The sequence below is a fragment of the Passer domesticus genome, chromosome 14 (assembly GCF_036417665.1).
Source record: "Passer domesticus isolate bPasDom1 chromosome 14, bPasDom1.hap1, whole genome shotgun sequence".
Taxonomy (NCBI): domain Eukaryota; kingdom Metazoa; phylum Chordata; class Aves; order Passeriformes; family Passeridae; genus Passer; species Passer domesticus.
In genome coordinates this window covers 7,515,351-7,540,926 of record NC_087487.1, presented here as the reverse complement: position 1 = coordinate 7,540,926, position 25,576 = coordinate 7,515,351, and the positions used below count along the sequence as shown (strand labels likewise).

The 25,576-nt window shown below is 37.5% G+C and overlaps 1 protein-coding gene across 2 annotated transcripts in view; it reads right to left on the bottom strand.

Annotated features, from left to right (window-relative positions):
- NEDD4 (NEDD4 E3 ubiquitin protein ligase) overlaps nucleotides 1–25,576 on the bottom strand; it is a 50,763-nt gene that overhangs the window by 13,164 nt on the left and 12,023 nt on the right. Inside the window, exons 4-14 of one of the 2 annotated variants that reach the window (XM_064388491.1) lie at nucleotides 24,955–24,993; nucleotides 24,507–24,560; nucleotides 6,486–6,536; nucleotides 5,607–5,668; nucleotides 5,181–5,283; nucleotides 4,343–4,512; nucleotides 3,678–3,795; nucleotides 3,403–3,570; nucleotides 1,587–1,652; nucleotides 878–997; nucleotides 268–474 (exon numbers count right to left, since the gene is read on the bottom strand). In XM_064388491.1, coding sequence (XP_064244561.1) covers nucleotides 268–474; nucleotides 878–997; nucleotides 1,587–1,652; nucleotides 3,403–3,570; nucleotides 3,678–3,795; nucleotides 4,343–4,512; nucleotides 5,181–5,283; nucleotides 5,607–5,668; nucleotides 6,486–6,536; nucleotides 24,507–24,560; nucleotides 24,955–24,993 — 1,158 coding nt within the window. Of the gene's footprint in view, nucleotides 1–267; nucleotides 475–877; nucleotides 998–1,586; nucleotides 1,653–3,402; nucleotides 3,571–3,677; nucleotides 3,796–4,342; nucleotides 4,513–5,180; nucleotides 5,284–5,606; nucleotides 5,669–6,485; nucleotides 6,537–18,390; nucleotides 20,478–24,506; nucleotides 24,561–24,954; nucleotides 24,994–25,576 lie in introns of those variants that run through there. The other variant, XM_064388490.1, reaches the window with a different exon arrangement.

Below are 25,576 nucleotides of genomic sequence, written 5' to 3'. Positions count from 1 at the left end.
GGTATTTTTATTACATATCACTCAGACTCACACAGAATATTTTGGGTTGGAAGGGACCCACAATGATCATGGAGTCCATCTCCATGGCCTGTACAAGGACGGAATGCCCCAGCTCGGCTTTTTTAGCACCATGATCTGACCATGCTCCTGAACAGACAGACACAACTATCTTGGCACTAAAGAAACATATGGAAGCTTGCTGAAAACAGCAAAGTTTTGATTCAAGAGGAACTAGAATTTCAGTTAATGAGAACAGCTTTCCATTACCCATGTCGTAGTTTTGGTATTGTGGTCAATAAAGAATGGTCTCCCATTGGGTGCATGTCGGACTTCCCAGCCTTTAGGGAGAAACCCTTGCTCCATTTCAGGCTGCTGCTGAGAAGACTGTTGTGATGAATCACTGGATGTTGCTTGTGGCTGTCTTACTACAGGAATACTTTGTGCAGCTGACGCCTGACTTGTTTCCGCAGCAATCTATGGTAAAGGACCAGAAAACATCCTATCAAGTCAAAGTCCTGCAAAGCAATATCTTTTTTCTATTAACCCGTATTTTGACTCATGAAAGCAGTTTCATAAAGCAAGTCCCTGCCAGATGTCATGATATCAACCACACTGAGTAACAATCACAGATTGTGGTGAAGGTTTACAGAAGCTCTGCAGCCTCCTCAGTCAGCTACCATTCTCCAGAAGGGACAGTGACTTGCCACAAACACGGAGAGTTGCTAACTCTCCATGCAGTCTCTCAGGTATTTTATGTGGTACTTGACAGTTTATGCCTTTCACGTGTTCTATTTCAAAGCCATCTCCACTTCTATTACACGAGATGTTTTGAAGGTTCAGTGAATACAAACATCAGTAAATTGAAGGCAGGCAATACCTGTACAACTGGTTTTATCCAGGTAGTGGTTCTAGAATTGTGATCTATATAATACGACCTTCCTTTTTCATCTTGACGTTCTTCCCAGCCTGGGGGCAATCCAGATGAAGTAGGCAGTAACTAAATGTTAGTGATAACAGACAAAAAACAATTAAGGAAACTATGGAACTTACTGTGAAAAGGTTTTCCTCTGTCAATTTAAAACAACAAAACTATACTCCAGAAGGTTCATGACTTTATGAACTGGACAAAACAGATAAGAAGTATTTAAGTCCTTTACGAATAGCATGAAGTAGCAGATTTTTATTTGTTTTTTTTATACAAAATTCAAACTCCTCATGTTAAAGGATTCATTTATATACCTGGTTTAGGCTGATCCAGCCTAGTACTTCTGGCTATGAGATCACAGTTTGCAGTGTCACCATAAAAGCAGAATGGAATGTGGGATAGCTTTTAATTAGAAGTAAACAATTATAAGGCAAACCATTTGAAAAATGAAACTCATATCATCAGGGCAAGACTACTTCCTTCTGCAGGCTATGCATCAAGATAATGCTAAACAAAGCTGAAACGTGGAAGCTTTACAGCTGAACTAGACCCATAATTGCCATTTTGTCAGGACAGCTGCTGGGCAAGGAAGGCCAAATCTCATTTGAAATGTCAGCAGCTAACACAGCTAAAAGCCTGTGGTTTCTGAAAAATGACTTACCACTGGATGTGCAGGCTGCTCTTCAAGTCTGTATGTCTGCAGACTACCTCTTCTGCTGGAATGGTTCTTGAAGGAGTGCAGAGGAATGACACATTAGCTATTACTGCAGCTTTAAGGATGGCAGCAAACAGCCAGCAATGGCTATCACACTTCAAGCTATTACAGTTTCCACCCTGAGCAAAGTGTTGTATTTATTTTGAAACATGATTTAATATTGTATTTTTCAAACTCTTGTTTTAACAGCTATTAACATCAAGTTCACAGACTCTATTATAACCTTAGAATGGCAGAGGCTTGTGAAAGTTCAGAATACTCTAGCAAGAGATGTTTTAGCATGTAAAACATTATTTACAAATAGTTACAGTACTATTGAGTTTACAATATAGAACTTTCTGTGTTCTAAGTGAAGTCTGTGATAGAGAAGAGCTAGCACAACTTTCCAGAGAGTAAATTAGGTCAATAATGAAAAGGTATGAGAGTCTGAGATAATCAGTTTGAGAAGAGCAATTAAATCCCTGGACTTTGCCTAAGCGTGCACCTTCCTGCCTACAGTCACATTTAGATCTCACTTGCTACTTAATTAGGCACCTGTATTTAATTTTGCTCCAGAATTCCCCCAACTATGTGAAGGATTTTTCCCTATTCACATACTACTGAAGTACTTCAAAGAAAAAAACATTATTAACTTTTAAAGTTTTTTTGGTGGGGGGGTGGGGTGTAATGCAGGTGAAAAAAAGGCAACACTGCCATTCTAGCTGACTCTTGCAAATAATTTGAACATCTGCTTCTTTCTTTGCCCAGGCCACCCAAGCAAGCTGAAATAACAGTTTCTTTGCTATCCATTGAATGCTGAACTGCAGAGATCAAGTAAAGTCCTGTTACTCTCACTTGACTGTTTCCCCGCAACACTAGTGATACTTTGTACAAACTCTGATAAACATTGTCAATTCCAAATTTACATTTGGAAGGGTATGCTTAACATCACACAAACTAATGATTATTTCACTACCAAAATCTAACAGACTAGATGGCCTGGGTCACCTCTAAAGGCTTTCCTCAATGGACAGTGGATTTCTCACGTCACATATCAGGTTACAAGGCTGTTTGTGGAGCTCGGGTTTCACAGGACAGCTGAGCTTATTTAATTGCTTGTTACCACACCACCAAAAAGTCGAGTTTCACCCTGGCTACATGCTCCTGCTGTTTTCCCTATGCTACTGTAGCATTTGTCAGACAATCCAGCATGCTGTTTGCTCAAACTGCAAAAAAGCAGAGTTGGGAAAAAGAGCATAGTTTACTGCTGGGTTAGCAAGCTGAACAGCCTCATGCAGAGGGCTGGCAAGTTCCACAGCTGGCACAAGGGCTGTGGAACTGTATGAGCAAGCTCCCTATTTTGCTGCTAAGGAAGCAGCAGGTTTACACAACCCAATCATAAAACCTTATCCCAATATTCAGAAAGAAAAATGGTCTATCTTAGAACTTCTAACTGGAAAAGTAACTCACATAGCACAACTCCCTTACAAATAAGCTTCCAAGATACAGATTTTTTCATTCTTAGTTTTCAGCACTCTATGAGACTAGACTAAGAGGTAGATTTACAGACTGAAAAATAGTTCACACAAATCTGTTTTAACCTCAGGCAGAAATCCATATAAGCAAAGCAGAGAGCAAGAAAATGCTTGCTTAGATGGGATTCTACAGCAAAAAGACTATTCTTCTCAAAAGCCTGTGCTTTTGAGATTAAATTAAAAATAAAATTCCTAAATAAAGTATTTATGGATCTAATTCTATAAGAACAATGAGAAAAATAATTTACAGTGTAGGCTGTTGACTGGCCAGTAGCTGGACTTCCAGAGGTAGTAAGTCTGTTACTCAATTCTTCTGCAAGATGACTCTGTATATCACAGCTACTCTGCGAGAGAGGTATTTGAACATTCTGACTGCTGTACATTGTTGCCTCATCTTCAGTTATAATTTCCCAGCTCTTTAAAAGGAAAACAAAGGGAAAAGATTTTTAAAAAGTAATTCCAAGTTACAATTAATTAAGACAAGCTTTTTATTTCAGAAACACGTGGAGATAGGTTGTTTCACCTCAGGGGAATCTCTGTTGTCCGTGCTCTCTGTATCCTCTGAAATCTGTCGCCGGTGAGTGAACACGTGCTGGGCCTCCAGCTGCACACTGCCAAGATCTGCAACAGCCACACTGTCCCTGGTGGGGCAGGGGGAGAAGTCAGCTAACAGCAGCCAGAGTTTATCTTTCAACAGTAAGCCAGGCTAACAGCAAAAACATACATCACAGTCATTTTGGCAGAAGAAAAAGAAACAGTCTAGACTACATAAATTAATGTAAACTGTTTAAGATGAATAAGCATTTATGTCAATGTGAAGTGTAAGCTGAAGAAGCAGGTAGCATTCCGGGGTAGGGGGGGAACAACAAAAAAAAAAAATAAGGCAAACAATTTAACAAAGCCCCTGATGGGAAGAAAAAAAACAGGCTGAAAACTGAAAAAATATTTCTCTTCCATTCCTATAGTTATCTCTCCAACTGTAACCAGTTTCTGTTTGAACACCAACTTCCAGAGCACAGTACAGTCAAAATGATCACTAGCCAGTGACCACTGCATGAGGGCTTCCAGGTGAAGTGAGGGAAAGCTCTCTAATAGCTGTTCACTTTTTATTTCTCCTTGCTTTCAATGTAACTAGGGTGAATTACACTAGATAATATAAGACTTGAATTTGCAGGTTAAAAGACTTACTGTGCAGTTGGTCTTTTCCACTGTGTTCTTCTGAATTCATGATTGACATAGTAGGTCCTGCCGAGGATGTCTTGTCTTTCTTCCCAGCCTGAAGGCAGTGGAGGAGATTCCTGCTGCTGCTGCTGTGGCTGGCTAGCAGCCTCTGGTTGGTCCAATATAATCCACCCAGGCTGAAAGACATAATATAATTACCTTTAATACTACAGAAGTTGAAAAACATATCTTAATTTTTTAAGCCGTTCCCCCTTTTAAGGTGTAGTTCATCTCAAGCCAGTAAATTTGACTCTGGTTTTAGTGTGTTTATTTCTAAAAAATGACAGGGCATATAATGCATGCAGAAATCTAATTTTTAACTCAAGATCCTTAAATATATTAGTACCAGAAGTTGTCAATTCCAGGAAAATAAACAGCATTCACAGAATACATTAAAAGCTTAAATATTGTCATTTCATACACATGCTGTGAATGTATGAAGCAGGTGAACACACATTTCTGTAACAAAGTTTAATTACAGCAAAGCTGGTAATGCTGAATAGAGTTAAGTCTGGAAAAGAAATCCATTAATCTACATTGGATGTGCTTTAAAAGATCATATGCACATGGTAGGTAAGATCATAATGTCCCTATAGATTGGAGAGCATTGAAATTCTAAAACCAAAGAGATGTTAATGTCTCTCTGGGGTCAAGCATTAAATAGTACCTACAACAGAAACTTCAACATTTTAAATTGTATGCACAATACAAGCAATCACTTTTAACTATTTTGTTTCTAAAATATTATTTATAGCTTAGTGATTCCTAACATTCATTTTTTAGTAATAAACACATTTTTTCCCACCTCTAATTCTTCAGCCTGTTCTGTAGTTTCTTCTTCAGACCCGTTGTTTTTAGGTAAGTAAGTCATTTTTAATCTAAGGTGGCCTTTAACTCTTGATTTATGGCTGCAGAAGAGAAAATAAAATTATTTTATTGTGCACTTGTAAAACAAAATAGTTGAAAAAGATTATTCTTAAGTGTTCCAACACAAACTTGACTTTCTATAATTTATATTAATAAAATTCTATAATAGCATTGAGGCTTCAGACTTCTGATTACAGTAATATTTAAAATAATCCTAGTAGAATATCAATAACTTAGAAATTACTTACTCAAATTTCTTTGATGGAAACAGAAAAACTTAGAAAATGCATATGTAGTTACAACTAATTATGTAAGAGCATTGTTCAGATATAAAAATTAGAATTTCCATGTGGTATTTACCAACCTTCTCGGATGAAGAACAAAATCCTTAAATGTATATGGTCTCTCCATACTTGGATTTTCTGTCTGGAATAAGAATTTTTTTCAAGAAAAATCTTTATCAAGCATTTGAAATCAAAGAAAACTATCAGAAATTTCCAGCTGATTTCTTTGAAGGCCTTGTAACATTTTAAAACTTAGATTACAGGTTCAGGTACACTAACAGCAATACCAGCTTTAACCCTAGCAGTAAGACCAATACTCTGGTTCAAGAAAACAGCAACTGCCTTTCAGTGTCTATGCACATTACAGAATGAAACACCTGCTCTTGGAAAGGGTTTGCCATGGTTGCTACCCATTTTTAAGACAGTTTATAATAAATCTGTTAGTATCTGCTAATATTTTAAGACTTCAGAAGAAAATGAAAAAGCATATTTATTTCAATGTTCTTAGTGATAGTTCTTAAAAACTGATTATCTGCCTTGCAAAAGGATTACAAGAAACAGAAAAAAATTACCAAAGCAACAGTAGCTCTATTGCCCACTTACCCTCTTTTTTGTATCTGTTTATGTGAATAAGGAACAGTAAAAATAAATTTACAGGCTTTAAAGAAATATTTTAAGGCATGATAATAATTACACTCTCTTCTTATCTTTAAGACTGTAAAACTATGGAAAAGCTAAAATAACTCCAGTATTGGAAAACAAGGTAACCTACACTGTTTCATAAATATCAGCACTGAAAAACCCCAAACAGGTCTACAAAATAAAACAAAGAACCCACAGAGCAGGAGAATTTAAACACTTTATTACCAGTATTGTTAACTTCCTCAGATGACTAATAGAGTGCATATAGAAACATTATTTCCGTTTTGTAGTCTTAAAAACAAACAAAGTATACAAACCGGTAACTGATAAAGCGGAATATCCACTTGTCCAAGGAAATCATCTCGAGTCTACAGAAAACAAAAACAAACACCACAGAAAGTTGAAAGCTGCAAAGTGTTTTAAAAAGCTGCAAAGTGTTTGTCCCCCACACCCTGATAGCACACCAATGCCTTCTTAGAACCTGAAGGCACTTTTGAATTACAGGCAATAACTTGTTCTGCACAGAGCAAGTTCTGATTGACCCAACACTCTGAGCCTTGGACAGTCCTGCCTTCCTCAAAACAAAAATTGTGGGAGCTGGAGGTGGAGATTTAGACTGTTTACTAAATTATACAGGCTAATGTTAACAAAACAGGAGAGTTGCTCAGCATCAGGACTGAGACTGCCAGTATCTCCAGTAGAAACATTGTCCTAAAGGTCCCTCCTCCTAGGAGGGCCCAACAATTTCCATAAACCTAGGCAGCTGTTTCAAATAGGCACGTATAAGCACTTTTTTATTTTTTACAGCAAATCATACAGCTACTGTCAAAGCTAGCAAGAAGCAAAAGTAAGTGTAATCTGTGGTAAGTGCTTTGGAAGTTCCAGCAATTCCAGTGGTCCCAAGCTTGGCATGACAATCTGTTAGAATTATGAAAAAATGCCTTCTGCCTACACACACTGCAGAGTTTAGTTCTAACAATGACCATCCAAAAGATTTTACCTGACCTGGACATCTGGACTGTCCAGCTGGGACCAGACTATGAACACAGCAGCTGTCAGACCAGGGCAGGGACTGACAACATATGACTTTTCATAATGGATTTTTGCTTGTCAAAGAAATTACAGTTTCAGTAATCTACATAGATAATTTCAGTATTCACCAATAATCACCACCAGCAGTACTTTACTTGACTTCTTGCTGGATTACTGGAGCATGTGCTAAGTTGCTACAAATTAATTATTGATTTGAAAACCTTGTGAACCTCCAAAAAAGCAGGAAAAATCTATTATAAGGGTCATTTAACATGAAGACATATCAGTGCCTGTGGAATACACTCAGGTCAGCATGGAAGTTTTTGACGGTATGTATAAGTTTATGGCTTAAAAAAAAAAGCCCTACACTACAACAAGACTACACTTTCTTGCACAGACTGAGTAAGGAGCTGTAAAAGTCTTCAACTCTGTGGCTCATGCAAACTCTGAAATTCTAGGCTTCCTGATTTTTCTAGCTAACAAAAAATTTGGTGCTTATTCTTTCCTAAATCTGTTGTTGAATTTATTCAAACTAATCTCCCCAGATTTTTAATGTTTGTCCATAAAACTTTTCACCCCAAGGCTCCGCAGCTTGCTGACATTTATTTCCTTCACCCCAGGGCAAAAACAAGTGTTTCAATTTTCTTCTGGAAAACTTACCTTAATTTTCACTTCAAATGTTTTACAGCCTTAAAACTCCCATCCAATCTTAGCCATTTTTTTGGTCCCTCTGACATTAAAATACAGGTATTTCTTGAAGCAGTTCTTTTTGCCTTAGTAATTTTGGTATCTTTTTTCCTTAGCTCTGTTGTCCTAAGTTTATCCATTTAACCTTTGATTCTACAAATACATGTATGACTTAGTCTCTCACATGGGCCTCTAATTTTTACACCTGCAAAAAGTGCAACTAGATTGTTATAGGTGATAAAATGTAGAAATTTGGAGATAGGTCACTTCAAATTCAGTTCGCAGTGTGGTTGCCATATTCAGAACTGAAGGGGACAAAAATTCAAACATACACAAAACATCCACTGTTTTAGTCCACAAACTCATTTGAGCTAGAAAGCCACAACAGGTTTCATACCTGTGGAGGCTTCCCTGAACTACTGAAGGAACACTTTCTGTGCTATTATAGACCACAGGACTCTGGAAAAAAAATAGTTATCATTTTTGCCTATGAGGTTCTTTTTTAAATGGCACAGCACATACCTTAGACATGTTAAAAGGCTTAGTATTTGTAAAGTTCTTGGCAAGCCTCAAGTGGAACATGCCTTCCAAATAAATTATTGGAATGTGGGACAAAAGTTTTCTCTATTTTAGAAACCCTCAGAACATTGTGTTTGTTACCAGCATAATTTGAGTATGGGCTCCTGTTATTCACTTTATTATTCTGCTGCCTCTCCTCCTATTTTTAGCAGAGTTAGCCTCGATAACCAACTAACAGTACTTTCTCCTCCAGCCAGAAAGCAAAACCCTGAGTGGAGATTTTTGTTGACCTCCAAACAAGTAACACATAAATCAGATAGCAGGAATGCTCCCAGCAATGTGTCCCCCATGACAAGCTGACTAACTGCCTGCCAAGAGGTGCCAAGGCAGCTTCGCAACAGACACGGCACACAGGAACAACTAAATGCCAGCGGAGCTGAAACTGTTTGGATCTCTGTTCCATCACAGCAGGAACACACACAAGTGGGTCAGTTGTTCTTGTCAACTTCTAATTTCTTAACAGCCAGAGAACTCAAACTTTCTGCTTGGCATAAACCTCAATTAATGATATACTGTGCTAACAGAGAGGCCTTGTATTTTACTGATTCAGTGGTTTAGTCTATAGAAAGTTATTAAAAACAGGTGAGGACAGACAGCTGCTGTACACAATGCATTTGAAGAACTCCAGTGCAATGCCAAAGCATTCAAAAAGACAGTAATTCTGTTGAAAACTCATTTTTATCTATTTTACAAATATATGCTTACTAACTTTTAGATTTTGGACTCTTTTTTCTGCAACTCCCATCGGAAATTGAAGTAGATTTTAAACAGACATGCTTATCTGAGTCACACATTTAATAGCAGTACCAAGAACATAATCCAAAATTTATCAGGTTTGAAAATGGGTCACTGAATTTACTGCCTTTCTTAATTGCTGGATACACCACATAGCCTTTTGAAACAGTTCTTGTCTAAGACCAGGGTGTTGAAATAAAAACATTTTCTCTACCAGTTTTTGTGACAAATGTTTGGTGGTATTAGTGCATTAATTAGAATCCAAGCATATTTCCAGTCTTTTTCTGAATAAACAGGCAGCTGGTTGTGCACAGGTTGGTCTTTGCACAGAAATCCACAGCTGTATGGCAAAACAAGAAAGCATACAGCTTTTATTGGAGGGAACATAAGTATCAATTCAAATTGAAAAAACAAACCGTGATCTGGACTATCGCTGCTTAAGAAAACATGAGCTCAATAGATGCCTTATAAAACCAACATTCTTCTTGCTTAAACACCCAAACATCAACATTAGCTACAAGCTTGATGAGAATGAAAAAAACTCTCCTGAGCTACACTAACAAATTCAAGTATTTTTCTTTTCATGCTGCGCTGAGTGTATTATTTGGTTCTCTTAAACTCTAAACTGAAAAAAGTGAGCATTTTTTTCTTCCATAAAATACTGCCAGCATATGCTATTCATCATGAAAAAGTTACAGTTTCAAAAAAACCAAGATTCAATTATGACATTAAGATTGTACCAAATTCACAGATTCCACAAGTAATGTTTTCTCTGTCTTGCAATGCAATAAATACTTGGTTGCATGGAATTCATTACAGTTCCAGTCTCCTGTATTTTTAAGGGGGACCTGTGGATTGTGAGATTTTTTTTTTTTTTTTTTTTTTTTTACTGATATGTTAGGCCACGTAGGCATTTCTTTAGAGTTGGCATCTATGGCAGAGAGATACAAGACCCTACCAGCATTTGCAAAATAGGGAGAATACATACTGTTAGGTCAAGGGTTATTACACAACATGTGTTTCTGCAGGACCTTCAGCCCTGCTGGCTGTTTCAACAGCAAGGTGTCAGCACAACATGCCTCAGCAGTTTTACCATCTGCTTAACAGACAGCATTTAGAAATGACACTGAGGTTATTTTCACTAATTCTCTCTCACTTCCAAAGATATTTTCAGACAACTGTTTAGCTAAAGACCAGAGTAAAAGCATCATCTGTTTCTCCATTTATAGCTTACATATTTTATATGGCACCAAAATCTTACAACTTACTTTAAAGATCATATTTAGTTTACAGTACTTTTACAACAACATTCATATATTAGTGCACTCAATGTGTGCTGCTTTAAGAACTTGTCCTTAAAAGTCTATTAACAATGAAATTTAAGATAGATTTTTTTTTATACAGTTCACAGGAAGGCATGTTGTCTAATATAATCAGAGCATACTTCAGAACAACATAAACAGAGAACATGTCAAAAGTTATTAAAGCATCAATTTCGTTCATCAGGACTTTGAGTTCCTTTGGTTTGATGTATACATGTGCCAAACAAGCTACCATATAAAAAGCAGGTATATTACATCTTATTCAAAGTCAAAAGCCAATCCAGACCTGTCCTCCTCTTTTAAATCTGTCAATATCCACCACAAAAAATTTAGAAAACAGTACCAAATATTTAATTAAGTACTATTTCAACAAGTCATTCCTGACATCAAGTCAGTTATCTTTATAATAGTATAAAAACATAAAACTGCTACATCTGTGAAAGCTTTTTTGCCAAATCTTAAGATTTCAAAGTCTGAAAAACATACTCTCGTAATAACAATTGCAGGCACACTTTCACCCTCTCCATTTAACACTATAAAGCTTAAAACACAGAAATGTAAAACTCTTATCAAATATTAAAACTGCATGTGTAATTTGCTCCCAGAAATAACAACAGATAAACCAGATATTGCAGATGTTTAGTACAGTGGCTAATTAACACATTCACCTGAAGGATTTCATACAGTCAATCAACTTTTTGTTGATTGACTGTATGAAATCAGAGCAAGAGGGAAGAAATAGAATTAAAAATAAGATAAACTACTTTTCTCCAAAAGGGAGACAATTGGAGCATGTCTGCATCATGGTCTCACTCCTGTGAAGTTCACTTGATCCAGTTCAGGACCACACAGAGGCACAAAGTCAGGCTGAACCTGGAAGCTGCTTTCAGCCCTAAATTAAATCAGATGGCCAGGGCTCTACAGGTACCTGGCCATTTCTCACAGCACAAGCCTAGAGCAGGGCTGGATGCAGGCTGCACGGCCTCACCCTGCTCCAAAGTCAGTCCAGCAGTTTTCAAAGCATGCCCAAGTCACTGTCGATGCAAATGCAGCACCAACACTGACTCAGGGCTGCCCTGGGCATCAGCACACTGGTGGTGGCCACTGCCAGCCTCAGCACAGCTCCCCACACCAGCCTGAGCCCCCAGCCACTGCTCAACAGGAGTCTCAAGCCCCACCTATGGACCTCTCCCAGCCCCAAGCCTAAACCTCTGCTGCCAGGGGCAAGGGTAGACTCAGGACAGGGCTAGGGCAGAACTCAGTGGTTGGGTTTGTTTGAAGGTCTGCTGTGCTCAAGCTATCAATCCCACCTGTCCAAAACCTGTCTGCAAGAACTCACCTTAGATGCCTCAACCTCTAATGACAAAAGGTGACCACAACACAAACAATCCAACCACGATCACTTTTCCAACAAAACAGCATTACAATTTATTTCAGACAAGCTCGAAGACACTAACAAAGTTGTATTACACTTCCCACCTCAGACATGGTTTTATTAGCCTATAATTTATCAGATCTTAACCACTTCAGATTTCTCATTAAAAAGCTAAATATTTGTCCCAAAACAAACTTAGTAGAAACAACGATTAGTAGAATAACTGGCTAATGTAGAAACTCAATTGAAAAATAAGTAACGTTCATAATAAATTCTGGAATCCCTTTTCCTTCAAAAAGCCCTTGTACTTTGACATTACCAAAGAGGCCATCTCCCTTATGCTAGGAAAACCACTGATTGCCAGAGAAATCCTCCAGGTCTGAAAGAATCCAGCTCTGTGTTTCTTACCACATTCCTCTTACTGAGTAGCTGAAGTGTCTCATTTGCATTTTAATACGCCCTAACTTCAATGACTCCAATTCAAGTTTGTATGTAATTTCAGCCAGCAACTTGCTGATGTCCTTCTTAAATTCTGTTTGCTTATGTTACAGTTGATACAGCTGAAAGCAGCCCAAGGTCTCAGACAATAATTGCAGCTATCTGTAGACTTTTCAGTTTATTGTAAACTATCATGACAGAAAAAAAGAATGATGCACTCTCTTGAAACAGAGATGATTACAGATCCATAAACTAACACTGCAATGAGCTACAAATGTTTTGCTGGCTGCATTCCCAAATCAGCATGTTCTGTTTGTCACAGGGAATAAGGAAAAAAGTACACTTGAAACAGAGACACTTCACAGAAATGCAGGGCAGTCCCCTTCAGACAAGGGTGAAAGTCAGTCATAAGCAAATGACTTGAAAAGGCCGCTCAGTTTTGCTTACTTGCTTAATCTGTGAAATTCATCCACTTCTGGAAGATGAGAAAACACGTGTTGGAACACAGAAGAGCACTCCGCCAAGGGTGAGGGGAGAGCATTTCTACCACTTGATCCTCTGTGGCTGCAAGGGCTGAGCAGGCACCAGAGAGCCTGGGGGTCAGATTAACACTCTGCCTACCCTTGTGTCCTTCCCATGTAATGGCCAAGAGCAGATGCTTAAGGAATAATAATAATAATAATAATAATAATAGTGGCAATTAAGAACAGTACTTCCTTTGATACAACCCCCAGTTTCCAATGAATAAGTGGTCATGGACCCCTTGATCCTGACATTAAAATACATATTGAAAATACCCTTTGATGGACATTTCTTCAACTTACTTAACTTCCTAAAATCCATTTCTACTTTTGATATGAAGATCTTTTGAAGAGACAATTTGCTCAGCAACACATAAAAGAACATATTTCTTAAAAAGTGGAATGGAAAAATTCACCTCCCCTAAAGTACAGTTTTATAGATTCCCTCTAAACCACCTTTTTTTTTTCTAAAGCTGAAAAACCCCTGGTCTACTTAGTGTTTATCCTGACATAAAACTCACCCCAATCTTGCAACCTTTCTTTTCTCAGTTCTGTTATCCATGCTTCCTGAAGAAGAACCACCAGAAATATACATACCATGCATCTATGTGGATTTGTACAATTCCATAATGGTGGTTTTAATTTTGTTAGTTTATTTCTTCCTTAATAAATCCTGAGCTTTTATTTGCCTGTCAGCAAGATCTGAGCTGACATTTTCAGCAAGTCTTTCCCCATGACACAAACCATTTCCTGACCAGTATAGTAGGCCATCATCAAGGGTACATCATTAGCTGCTTTTCATGTGTGGAGTACTTGGAATTTTTCAACACTGATTTCGAAATTGTCTATTTGGGAAAAAAAATTAAATTAAAGCAATGATCATGTCTCATATCTAAAAGCCTGCAAGTTCTTCAGGTAGTGAGGAGTAAAGGAAGAACGTCACTAGCTTGCCCTGTGAACAAGTTTTATTTAACACATTCTTGTAGGTATACCACATTTTAAAAAACAGAGTAACTATAGCTTGTGGCAACATTAAAGAAGCCACGGCATCAACGCTACCCACTCTCTCATGGCAGATTAAAAGGACATGAATCACCCTGGAGGCTGGATAATTACATATTTACATAAGCTGTTTCAGAAGGCCTGCTCTGCATGGTTTTGCAGTTTTAGTTTCCCCATTTTTTTTCTGGCATGAGAAACCTGCCCAAATTCAGTTCAGCTGCAGACTGTAAACAGAATTAGTCTAATCATAATCTCCATAGAGGACAATCAAATAAAACTGCCCTAATATGTACATGTAATGTTTGCTGAGGACTGCAAAGTGCTAGAGCTTTAATATACTGTATATTCAAGTATCTGCTTCCTTACAGTATGATGATATTCTGAAAGTTACATATGGCTCATAGTTGCCAAATACAACCTGCAAAACCTGAAAAACTTCAGGGATCGAGTTATTACCAAATAATGTTATTTGATTACTTCCTTTGCATCACTTTCCTAATGCATCCACGTAGCAGGCTGTAAGATCTATCCATCCTTTGTGTGCCATCTTTTTCTTCCCCTGAAGAAAGACTGCTGATCAAAAACTAAAGCATGAAGAAAGGTAGAGAAGTTGTAAGTAAATTCTGCATTTAAGCAAGAGGAAAAACAGAAGAAATTAGTAGCAGCTATTAAAGCACTACAGGTCATTAAAGCACAGAAGCAGGAAATTAGCTACAACTGATTATAAATTCTCTTTATTGTGATTAACACAGTTTCCACTGTCTTCCCTTCAGTGTATTGATGTATACACCAGCTTCTAAAATTTGTCAGAGACACAACACACACTCTTATGTGATTGAAGTCTAACATAGTGACTCCCACAATTCCTCAGAAAGACACCACCTTCCTTTCAATCCCAACTCTCCCTGACTGAACTGACAGACCATGACACAGCAATGCACCACATGGTCCTGTAATGTGATCCTCTCAGATATGCAATACTGAACAATATGGAAGTTGTTAGATTATGGGGTTACCACAGCACAGTAGCATAAAGTGATGCCAATTTGTGCTTTGCTTTGTATTGGCTCCATAATCTTCTGCTTTTGCTGCTCCTTTTCCACCTCACTCCTTGCACAGATTTGGGACACTGATACACATGCAGCCCTTTGCTCCATGTGCAAAGCTGGAGCTGAGCCACAGCTGTCCTTCCCTTCTCCTGGCGCTTCTCCCTGGCTGGATCAGAGTTTTCTGGGAGGGAGTTATGCTATCACAGAAGCTCTGTGCCTAAGGGGAATGCAAGAGAGAAGACAACCTCAGACTATTCAGCACTCACTTGTGGTGCAGCAATTATCAAGGGAATCACAATCTTCCAGACACAGGTTCTGGTCCCCTCAGCATGTTCAGATCAGGTGGAAGTTATTCAAGAGAGAAATCCTCACACACAGCCCCCTCAAATTACTGTTTTACCAAATTTAAATTTAGTACAGCAAGATTCAAATAGCATCTTTTACAAAGGCAAAGTTTCAGAGTTCAGTGAAAAAAGCTCTAGAGTTCCAACTAAAAGGTTTCCCTTACGTGAATCTGACAGTAGAAAAACAATTTGGTTATTTTACACCATCTCTGAAGTTTGGGTTGGTTTTTTTTTTTTTCTTCAAAACATGTCATTTCAAAAACTAGAGACAAAACTTGAGCAAAATTACTTGTAAGGCCTATAACACATTTAATTCCTTCAATTGTATACGAAATAATTTTAAAGATATACAGCTGCTGAAACAGATTTGCAAGTACATTTACAATATTCACATTATCCAATAGAGAGTGATACTGATGGGGAAGGAATAGCTAATGTCAACAAGGATGTCAATATGATATTATACTTGTAGAAGAGATTAACAGAACTTTTAATTTTTTAGAAGTTTGTTTATGCTCTATAAGAACTGGAACTGTATTCACTGTTTCTGCCTTTCTCTGTACCTCCTGGACTTCATGTATGTATGATGACAAGTAACCTGTTCCCTTACTCCAATCCACACCTGTGATGTCAAAATGCTTTAGTTGCAGATTTATTTCTACCCTAAGCAGAGACACATGCACTAAAAAAAACCCCAAAAACCCAAAACAATAACGAAAAACCCCAAAACATTAAAGGAGAAATACAAAGTCAAGGACAACCTTCAATGCTGTAACCATGGACTTTTTCCTTTCTCCTGCTTCACATAAGTGGAATTCCAACATCTACTACAGAACCTGTGCAGTAAGTTTCCAGTAAAGAGCAGCAGTCACACACTGGCCACCTCCATGCCCCATTTTGTAATTTAATTAAAAATAATGCAAAGCCAGTTGTCATAGAAATGGTGTTGATTTTTTTTAAGCCAGCCTTTAACAAGCTGTTGATTATGGAAAGCAGGAAATGTGATCCGAGGTGGCTGAAGGCTGGTAGCAAGGCATGGAAGAAAAGAATGCATAGACCTTTTGCTGCTTCAGCCTCTGGAGTCTCTGACCACAGCACTGATTTGATTTCATGGCTGCCCTGTACAGATAGCTGACATTACTAAATGCTACTCCAGTATCAACTTGTTAAATTTGAACCCAGACTCAGCATATCAATATACTAGGCCAGACTAACTGGAGTCAAGAGAAATATTTTGGGAGTTGTTTATTTTTAAATGAGTCACAATACACCATGATAATTAACTGGACTATGTAATTAAATGATTGCCATAGAATCTGTTGTATTGGTCACAAAGACTAATAACAAATACAATGGTATTTATCTACTTTATTCCAGTGAATTACTGAACTGCTGTGAAGTCAGCTATGGTTTCTGTTTGGTGGAAGAAGCTTTTACATTTTTTGATGTTTTATAGACTATTTGCCTATATACTGGTTTTACATAAAAACTGAAAATAGCCATTTGAGAACCAAAAATTTTCTGTACCTGATATTTGTGTCAATCCATTCTAAACACTGCTTCTGGGAACTGAAACAAACTACTGCCAGTCCAGTGTCCTAGGAGGTTTGCTGGAAATGTTAGCTAACAGTCCAATCCTGAACTTGGATTAAAACACAGACTTTCATATCAGTTGCCATTAAACTGAGACCAGCAGTGCTGGTCTCAGTTTAATGGCAACTGATATGAAAGTTGATGAGAAATGTAACTGAAGTGCATGACTCAACATTTTTTTCACAATATACTTTCAAAATAACTGACACATTTTAATTAGTCTGGATCTAATCTGTTTGTGCTTATTGTGGATTCTACCCCTCACTTTACAGTGAGATTTTGGGAAGAATCACCAAACAATATATACATATATATCTAATGATTATCTGTGCTCCACTGTGAATTTTATAAAGAATCTTAAGCATAAAATCTGAAGCAGAAATCACAGTTTCCAAAGAAGGAAAGAGCATTTTTCTTTAAAGTCTAAGCAAAATGCACTAAAGAAGTCAAAACGTGTGGAATCATCAGGCACTGCTCTAAGAGCAACAAAAGACTGAAAATTCCAGGCCAACACCTCCAAGGTGTTTTACTAGTTTAGACAGGGATTGTCATAACTGTAGGGTCTTTGGCAAAAAGCCCTTTGCTTAAATAAATATATTAGTTGCATACTAGTAGTGTCAAACCAACAAGAATGAGTTTTTAAAACAATTTCAGTAACCATCAATTGTTGCACTTCTATCAGCATTCTTAACTAAAAATATTCAGATAATTTAAGTCCTCACAATGTTATCTAAACAAGGCTTAAAACCTACCTTCCATGTGGCCTATGCTTTACTAACTGTCTTAAGAGTTAATAAGAGTAGACACCTCTGCAGTTTAGCTGGACATGAATTTCATTACAAAAAAATATATATTTAATATAAGCCTTCTAGAACAAGTACTATAATTTGAGTAATGCTGTTGGAAGAGGTATTAAGTTACTCAGTACTGTTCAGGCTGAAATAGTAGTTGGAAGGAGGAAAAAAAGAGTGAGAGGAAACTGAAAATTCCTGTGGTTCAGGGTGTATACAGAAACAAATGGTATTTACAGTTTCTCTGCTCAAATACGACTTATCTTTAATTCTAGATACAACAAACTGTTCTGTAAAATAAAGCCTATCTGAAATAAAACTAAAAGATCACTCATTTTTACCCATTTCACATGCAAACAACTTCAGTAACTACTATTAATTTACTGAAAAGTTAAGTGTTTATAACTACACCACTTAATCTGAAGTTTAAATGACTCCCATGTCTCAATAACTAGACGAGAAAATCCCTCTGAGCTCACGTAAACAAACTATTGTTTAAAATCTATTAAATACACTTATTTCACAGCAACACCTATTCACCTATGCTACTGTATGCCCCATATTCTAAGGAACTAATCTAAAACCCAAATGTTACAGATAATTAAAAAATTTGCTTCCTAATGGTGACAATTTGACACCATTAGGAAACTCTGAAATCACTGCGCTTAAACCTTGGTTGCAAGCTTTTACTACTTTCCAGCTAAATTTCAACCCTAAGATACCATCACATTTTTCTATAAACCACAACACTCACCTTCTGGGGCCTCCACAAAGTGCTAGACATTTCCCTTTTAGAGGTTCCATATCTTTTCCTAACACCAGTTGTTTTTCCTTCATTCCCAGCTTTGAACTGTATGTGCAACTGAGACGTCCTTGCACTATGACACTTGTATTTAAGGCTGGATAAGCAGCAAGAAACTTTTTGATGTGATCCTTCCAAGGAAACACTTCTTTGCAAAATATGGGGGGTTTTGCTCATCTGTGCATTTGGTCTGCCTAGTTCATTTATATTAATCTGATATTCTGGATCTGTTTTTGAGGGCAGACATGCAGATGTGCTACGTTCCAGTTTTAAATGAGGGTATTTTGTACCAGAGTTCAGATTTAACTCTGGACTGCAAGAGCCATTAACCATTTCACTGCTTGATGCAAATGCTCTTTGTGTAAGATGAACTGAAACACGTGAGAAGCCATCAGGTACTTCTTCACAAGTTGCCTGCTGAGGACCACTCAAAATCTGACTTTTGTCCTGTAATGATGCATTCAAATAAAGCGGTCGGATGTCTCTGACCTCACCAGAAGAGCAAACTGTTTTAGACAGTCTAAGTCCATTGACTGCTGTTGAAAGGAATCCCTTGGAAACAGTCTGATCTTCTTTTTGTGCCAGCTCACTAGGAGAAATAATTAATTTATGAGATGTTTGATAGGTGCCTCTGTGTGGTAGCTGACCTGAGCTTACTGGAGAAGCTGGAGGAGTACTGGAAGGACTCCTAGGAAAAATAACCAGTGATGAACAACGTCGCAATGGAATTTTAGTTTTCTTCCTCACTGACAAAGCATCTTGGTCAAAAGTAGTATTACTTCTGTACAGTGTTTCCTGAGAGGAGTTGCTCCTGGAGGGATTACATTTGTTTCCAGTGCTTCTATATGAAGAGTCACCATGTGCAACACTACTACAGAAAGTACTGTCACTTGTCCAAAGAGTGCCACTGCCACTGTCACTGATGATACTGTTAGCATATGAACCCCCATCACTTGTGGTACTTGCACACGATCCGTAGTCACTGCCAGCACTGCTGAACGAGCCACTGTCACTTGCTGCAATGCTGCTGAGGCTGCCCCTGCCCAGGGCAGCACTGCTCAGAAGGCTGTCATTAGCTCGATGGTCAGACACAGCTCCAGCGCCGCAGCTCCCTTCACTACCAATACCAATGAATGAAGTGTCTTCACCAGCAGCCACGGCATCACCAAACCTAGAACATCCACTCTGCTTCCTAGACTGCAAGGAAATGTGCAGTGAACTGCTCTTTTTTATTTGCAGTGAAGAAATAGCTGTGCTTTTCTCTTGATTAATTACTTGTTGCACTACAGGTGCATAAGCAGCTTGTCTAGGAATCAGTTTCACTTGTGTGAAGCTAGGTGCAGAAGTCTGTGATTTTTTGAAGTACACACAATTATTACTATCCAAAAAATCTTCAGAGGTTTCTGATAATGGGTCTGTGTTGCTTCTTTGGGTAGCAAAATGCAATCTTAACCGTCGTGCCATTTGTTCTCATTTCCACGCATGTTAGCAAATGAAACCCACAAAGATCCTTCAGCAGAAAGGCTACAGGCAGCTGCACAGAACCCAGAGCTGGTACATTGCAACAGTAAAAGCCCATAAAAGTTGCAGTCTTTGTCCTAATTTCTACAAGATACTAGCATTTTAAAAGAAAGTACCTCTTGAAATAAGTCAGCCATTCCTTGAACTGCAGTCTCTGGACCGTCGTTGATTGCTTGCAGTCAGAAAGCCTTCATTTAAAAAGCACTTATGTTCCAAGGACCTCAGCTGCGACACACTGACAAACACTACTGACCTTGTTCCAATTACACCTTCTGGAATTTGCATAAATGAATGCTATAATAGGCTTCCAGAACTTCCAAACAGCAACGCCTGCTGCGGCTGCACGAGCTGAGTCAATGTGTCCGTACTTTCCTCAGCAGCGTATGACTACTAATATTTTTACCCTTAGGTTTAGAATTACAGGAAGTTGGTAGGAATGAAGTCCCATATAATTGAGTATCAAGTCCAGGATTGAATTTCCAAATAGTAACCATGCTAGCAAACTGCTGAGGTCTGAATTATGCACAAACTAGTGAAATAAGCCTCCTCTCCCTTAAGAAAATGTTTTTCTGCACTATTTAAATAAAACTTGAGAGCAATCTGGCATTATCTTGCAATCCACATGCTGCTAAGCAATCACACTTTCTAAAGATTTGCACATAGTGGAACCCTCTATGCTGATTAATTCATAATTTTAAATGAGGTGCAACTGAAAAGGAGCCAAAAAAAGTTTTGCTGGTTAATAACTTGGCATTTGTTTTTATTTCTAGTTTGACCTTTTCTAACTACAGCTGTTAAAGGTAGAAAGAAACAAAATTATTCTTACAAATCAAACTACCTCATTTTATTTGCTGGAAGCCCAGGGTAAGGACACATTCATTACAGTTCAATGTGATTTGCAGATATGTGACCAGTTACACAAACTTTAGAACACTGAACTAAAGCATACACAGAGAAAAGGCATTACCAAACAGAATTACAGAAGAAAGCTATTCTGTGTCATTCTATACAAACTGCCTCACAGTTTCATAACTAATTTTTTTTTTTTAGTTTTCATTTTTTTAAAATAAAATAGTCAGCATGTCAAGAAGTTAATACACTGTCAATTCTTCCAAGAGTAAAGAGATTGAGAATTCCTACAAAATGTTTCACTGGCTCATATTATCTGTAGAGGTCCTTTGCTGGCACCTAGTGGGACTTTTGATAAAAGACAATCTTGAATCTTGCTGTTAAGTGGGATTTCTGTTGTGGGTTTTGTTTTGAAAAACACCAACATTTGGCTAAGAATGTATTTTTGAATACATGAGCCATATATGATGCAGTATTGAATGTTACTGCTTTAACATGAAATTACTTAGAGCTGCTGAAAGAGTACAAGCAGAAGAGAACACTAGGCCATTTATACTTTTATAGGTCATACTACCAGGAGTTTTTTCTGCTTCATATTTATTTAACCTTTACTGTATTTTAAGCTAGAAGGCAGTAAAATTAACATTTATGCCTCCTTCCCAAAAAAAGAGCCAAGAATCAAATTCACAGTACCTTGTTTGCAAGCAACAAATTTGTTTTCTAATTATACTCCAGGGCTTACTTAACCTCCATTACCTGAATTCCATTATTAGAATGCAGCAATAAATGAATACTAGCTTATTCATAAAAAGCCAACAAATACAACACTTAATTTATTTCATTATAACCAACAGGACTTCTTCTAAAGTTATATGTTGGTGGGGACTGAGATGGGGAGAGAAGAGGAAAGGAAAATACCATGAAAGATTCATTTGGTCAGTTACAAAAAGTCACATTTGTACTTCAAGCAATACAGTAAAAAATACCCATAAAACCAACCAAACCAAAAGCATCAGCAAGCGACCCTAAGATATGTGAGCAAAAAGTGAAAAATACATTTCTTAAGGCTTCTTCCCTCCCCAAGAACAAATATATTAGTGGCACAGTTTGTAACACATTGGTGTGATGTGAAGTGCAACCATTAAGAGGTGCTGGTTTCTTTTAGTAAAAGCCTTACTTTCTACCCCAGTGGATGATCTGAAATGATTTGTTCAATTTTACTAAAGAAATCCTAAGAAAACAAACTGACATAATTCGGTAACTCAAGGCTTAAGATTCCAACAAAATTTCTTGACATGTCCCTCTTCCTTAGCTACACCTGTATAGATATTGCCAGCCAACTACAGCTTTCTCAGGCAATATAAAATGGCTTTTAAAGTGTTAAATTCAATGTTGCTGAATTAGAGTTGGCATAAAAATAAACTAAAAGTTAGTATTTTTTAAATGTACCAATAGTTCCATTCAAAGCTTAATATCATTGATTTCTTCAGTTTCAATAACAGATTTAGGCACTTAGTTTGCAATATACTTAAACTGTAGCAAGGTATAAGACAGATAGCAAGAGGCATGGTCTCTTCACTGATTCATCTCCTAAGTGATCTCAGAGTTCTTGACATTTTTCTAGTGTGTTTTAGAAGACAACCATAATTAAAGACTCTGCAAACTGCTCAAGCCCTTTATTGTACCAAGGGTTTGCAAGTCAGAAGAACAAACTACATTTAGCACTCCTTTACCAAATCCAAGACAAGTGATTTTTGAAAAGTTTTTAAGCTATTACAAGCAGATTTCAAAATTCTGACTACTGGCAATATAATCAATGCAGCAAGACCTGAAATTTTACTTAAACTCTGAAGAAAATTTTGAGGCTGGTATTCAAGAACACAACATTTCTTAAAAACAAGCAGGTATTTCTGGCTTCCATTTATCCCTAAAAGTTAAAGGAAATAAAAGCACTTGAGAGAAAATTTTGTAAAGAGGAAATTAACCATTGGGAGGACACAAATAAGAATATTTCAGTTTTACCAGATTGCTCACATTTAAACAGTCATCTAATAGGTAGATGAAAGAACACTGAAAATAACAGAATAAAATACTAAAATAACAGAAGATGAAACACCTTTTGATCACGGCTACTTAGCAAGGCCCCTATGATTTTTGACATGTGAGGATGAATTAACAGAAGTGGGGGAGCTTGTCAACACTAAATAACAATCATAGCTAAGGAAACAACTTGTGTTACTTAAAACAACCCAAGACATCTGGGATAAAAACAGCTTCTGAGAGCAAGCTGAAGAGAAATCAGGAGATGGGCTGTTCCATTCACCAGCTGATACCCACAAAATGTTTAACTGGTTCCATAAGCAAACAGATCAAACAACTTACGTATTTAGATCAGAGAAAGAATGTGAAGGAGTTCTATTGGAAAACACAAAGAAAACACTGGCCTTCTCCCCCCAAAAAATGAAGAACCCTACTTTCCAATCGTGCCTCGTGGCTTCCAGGTGGTGGCAGCAATGCTCTAAGGAGACATGCAATGGACAGAGTGACGTGAGGGATATGCTCCAGCCCATAATACTACATGCAGATGAAAATCTGAGCATTCTGAAAAATCACATTTAACCTCCCATGGAGGGACAAGTGTCTTTAACACTGCTTTTAAATAAATCAAAGAGACATCATATTTTGAATACTTGGTACAGGTAATATCACCAGTTAAGTGTAAATGGCCTGGGGACTGTGTAACATCTATAATGAAGAGACAAGCCTCCTCCTTCTTAAATCTCATTATTCTAGGCAGTTTGTACTTCTATTTACACATATTTTCACCCTTCCCAACCTCAGAAGAGCAGCACCTTCATAGAAGATACAATGGTTTACTGAATATATGCATTTTAGGAAAAAATGTTTTTCATGGCAAACACACTACTCAAGCACAAAGCACAAAGAGATCCTTTATTTGGAATGAAACTGTGCTTGGCCTGCAAGAGCACTCAATCCCTCCCATTAGTTCCAAACTCCTGCAGAAGGGAAAGGTATTTATTTCAGTGACAAGGAACGGCAGTGAAATGGATGCCAGTGTCATGACTGAACTGCTACAAGCTTACTCACTTACAATGAAACACACAAACAAACACAGGTAATCAGACATCTGGACACAAAATAACAGCTTGGGTCAGAGGAGGAATTTTGATTGCACTGAGATAGAAGCACAAGCTAGCCTTATCTCACCAGTGACCTGCTATTCTGAGTGACACCTATCTACAAGGTTACAATCCATTGTTCACTTCTTGAGCTTTCCAAAGAAAATCTATGTATGCTTTCTGTCATGCTACTCCTCACACACTGAAGAAGCTTCTCACACCACATCTCAATACTGCTTTGTTTGTAGAGAAAAATAAACATCCAATGCAGAGCTTTCAATATCAGCAAAGAATTTGGTCCTGTCATGTGAACAGCACTATGAAAGAAAGATGCTTTCATGAGTTAAAGCACATTTTAAGTTTACAGCAATAATGTAACTGCTTCAGAGCTTCAGGAGTGTGGTAATGTCAGATAATAATCAGGTCTGCCTTTAGCTTTAGGTTTCATTATAGGAATTAAGGTTGTTTGGAGTGGGTTTTTTATCCACATTGAATAGTGATGGACTTGCTTTCATTCAAGTCTTTAATACACTGCAAAATTAACACAGAAAGACCTACCAAACGGTTTTCATCAAATACTTCAAAAAGGAGTCTGTGTTTCTGAGGATTAACCTACAAAAAAGAAGTACAGTGATAATTAACATATGTACTGAATTCCAGCACTCATCTTCAGCAAAAGTGTGTTTATGCAGGAGGAAAGAAATACCATTTCCTTCCAGCATTTCTACTAGAACCAATAAGACATAACTAGTACTACTATCCCAAACCTTTTCTAAATAAACATTCACAGAATAAAGAAGGCAACACCAAGACTTGAAAATTTGACATTTGTCCCAGAGTTAACAAATGTATTTCTAAGGAAAGCAGTTTGTGAGCCTTTCTGAACATTAATTGTAGAGTTATTTCTGAATTAGGGAAGAGTTCTGAAGTGGGGAGAGTAGTGAGTAGTTTTTCCCAATGTGTAATATATCCAACGTGTAATAAGGCTATAAACAAAATTACTTACTCTAAATAAGAGTTCTTCATTCCATTTTGGGTTTAAGGACTATGTGCAAAGGAACAAAAAAAAAAAAAAAAGATAACATTAGCTATATTGATAATTCTGTACAAACGTACACAATTTTTGATGTACTACACATTTTATTCCATGTAAGAATCGACTTAAGAAAAAAGTACCTTTAACCTTGATTTTTCTGGTAAAAGTCAAAGGAGTCTTGTACTGTTTAATGCAGTGCAGAATGGAGACAATTTATGCAGGTGTTGTGAGCTATTGGCTATGCCATGGATGCAGAGAAGGTGCATGAGACACTTGAAAACAGTAAATTTAGAGTATGTCCCTTCAGTAATTATCACTGCCTTCCTCTCAGTTCAACACCCACATTACTTACATGCAAGCTCTTACCAAATGCCAAATCTCTAAGCAACATAAACTACACAGACCAGGCACAGATGGGCCAAACAAAGCATAACTCACTCAGCTAAGCTCATCTTTGGACTGTGATATTTAAAAAAATACTACAGATAGTTTAGCCACAAAGAGAGTTTAATGTAACAATTATCAACATGGAAGGAAAAATGCATGAGTGATCTCATAACATAAATCAGAGCCACTATCCAAGAACAACCTG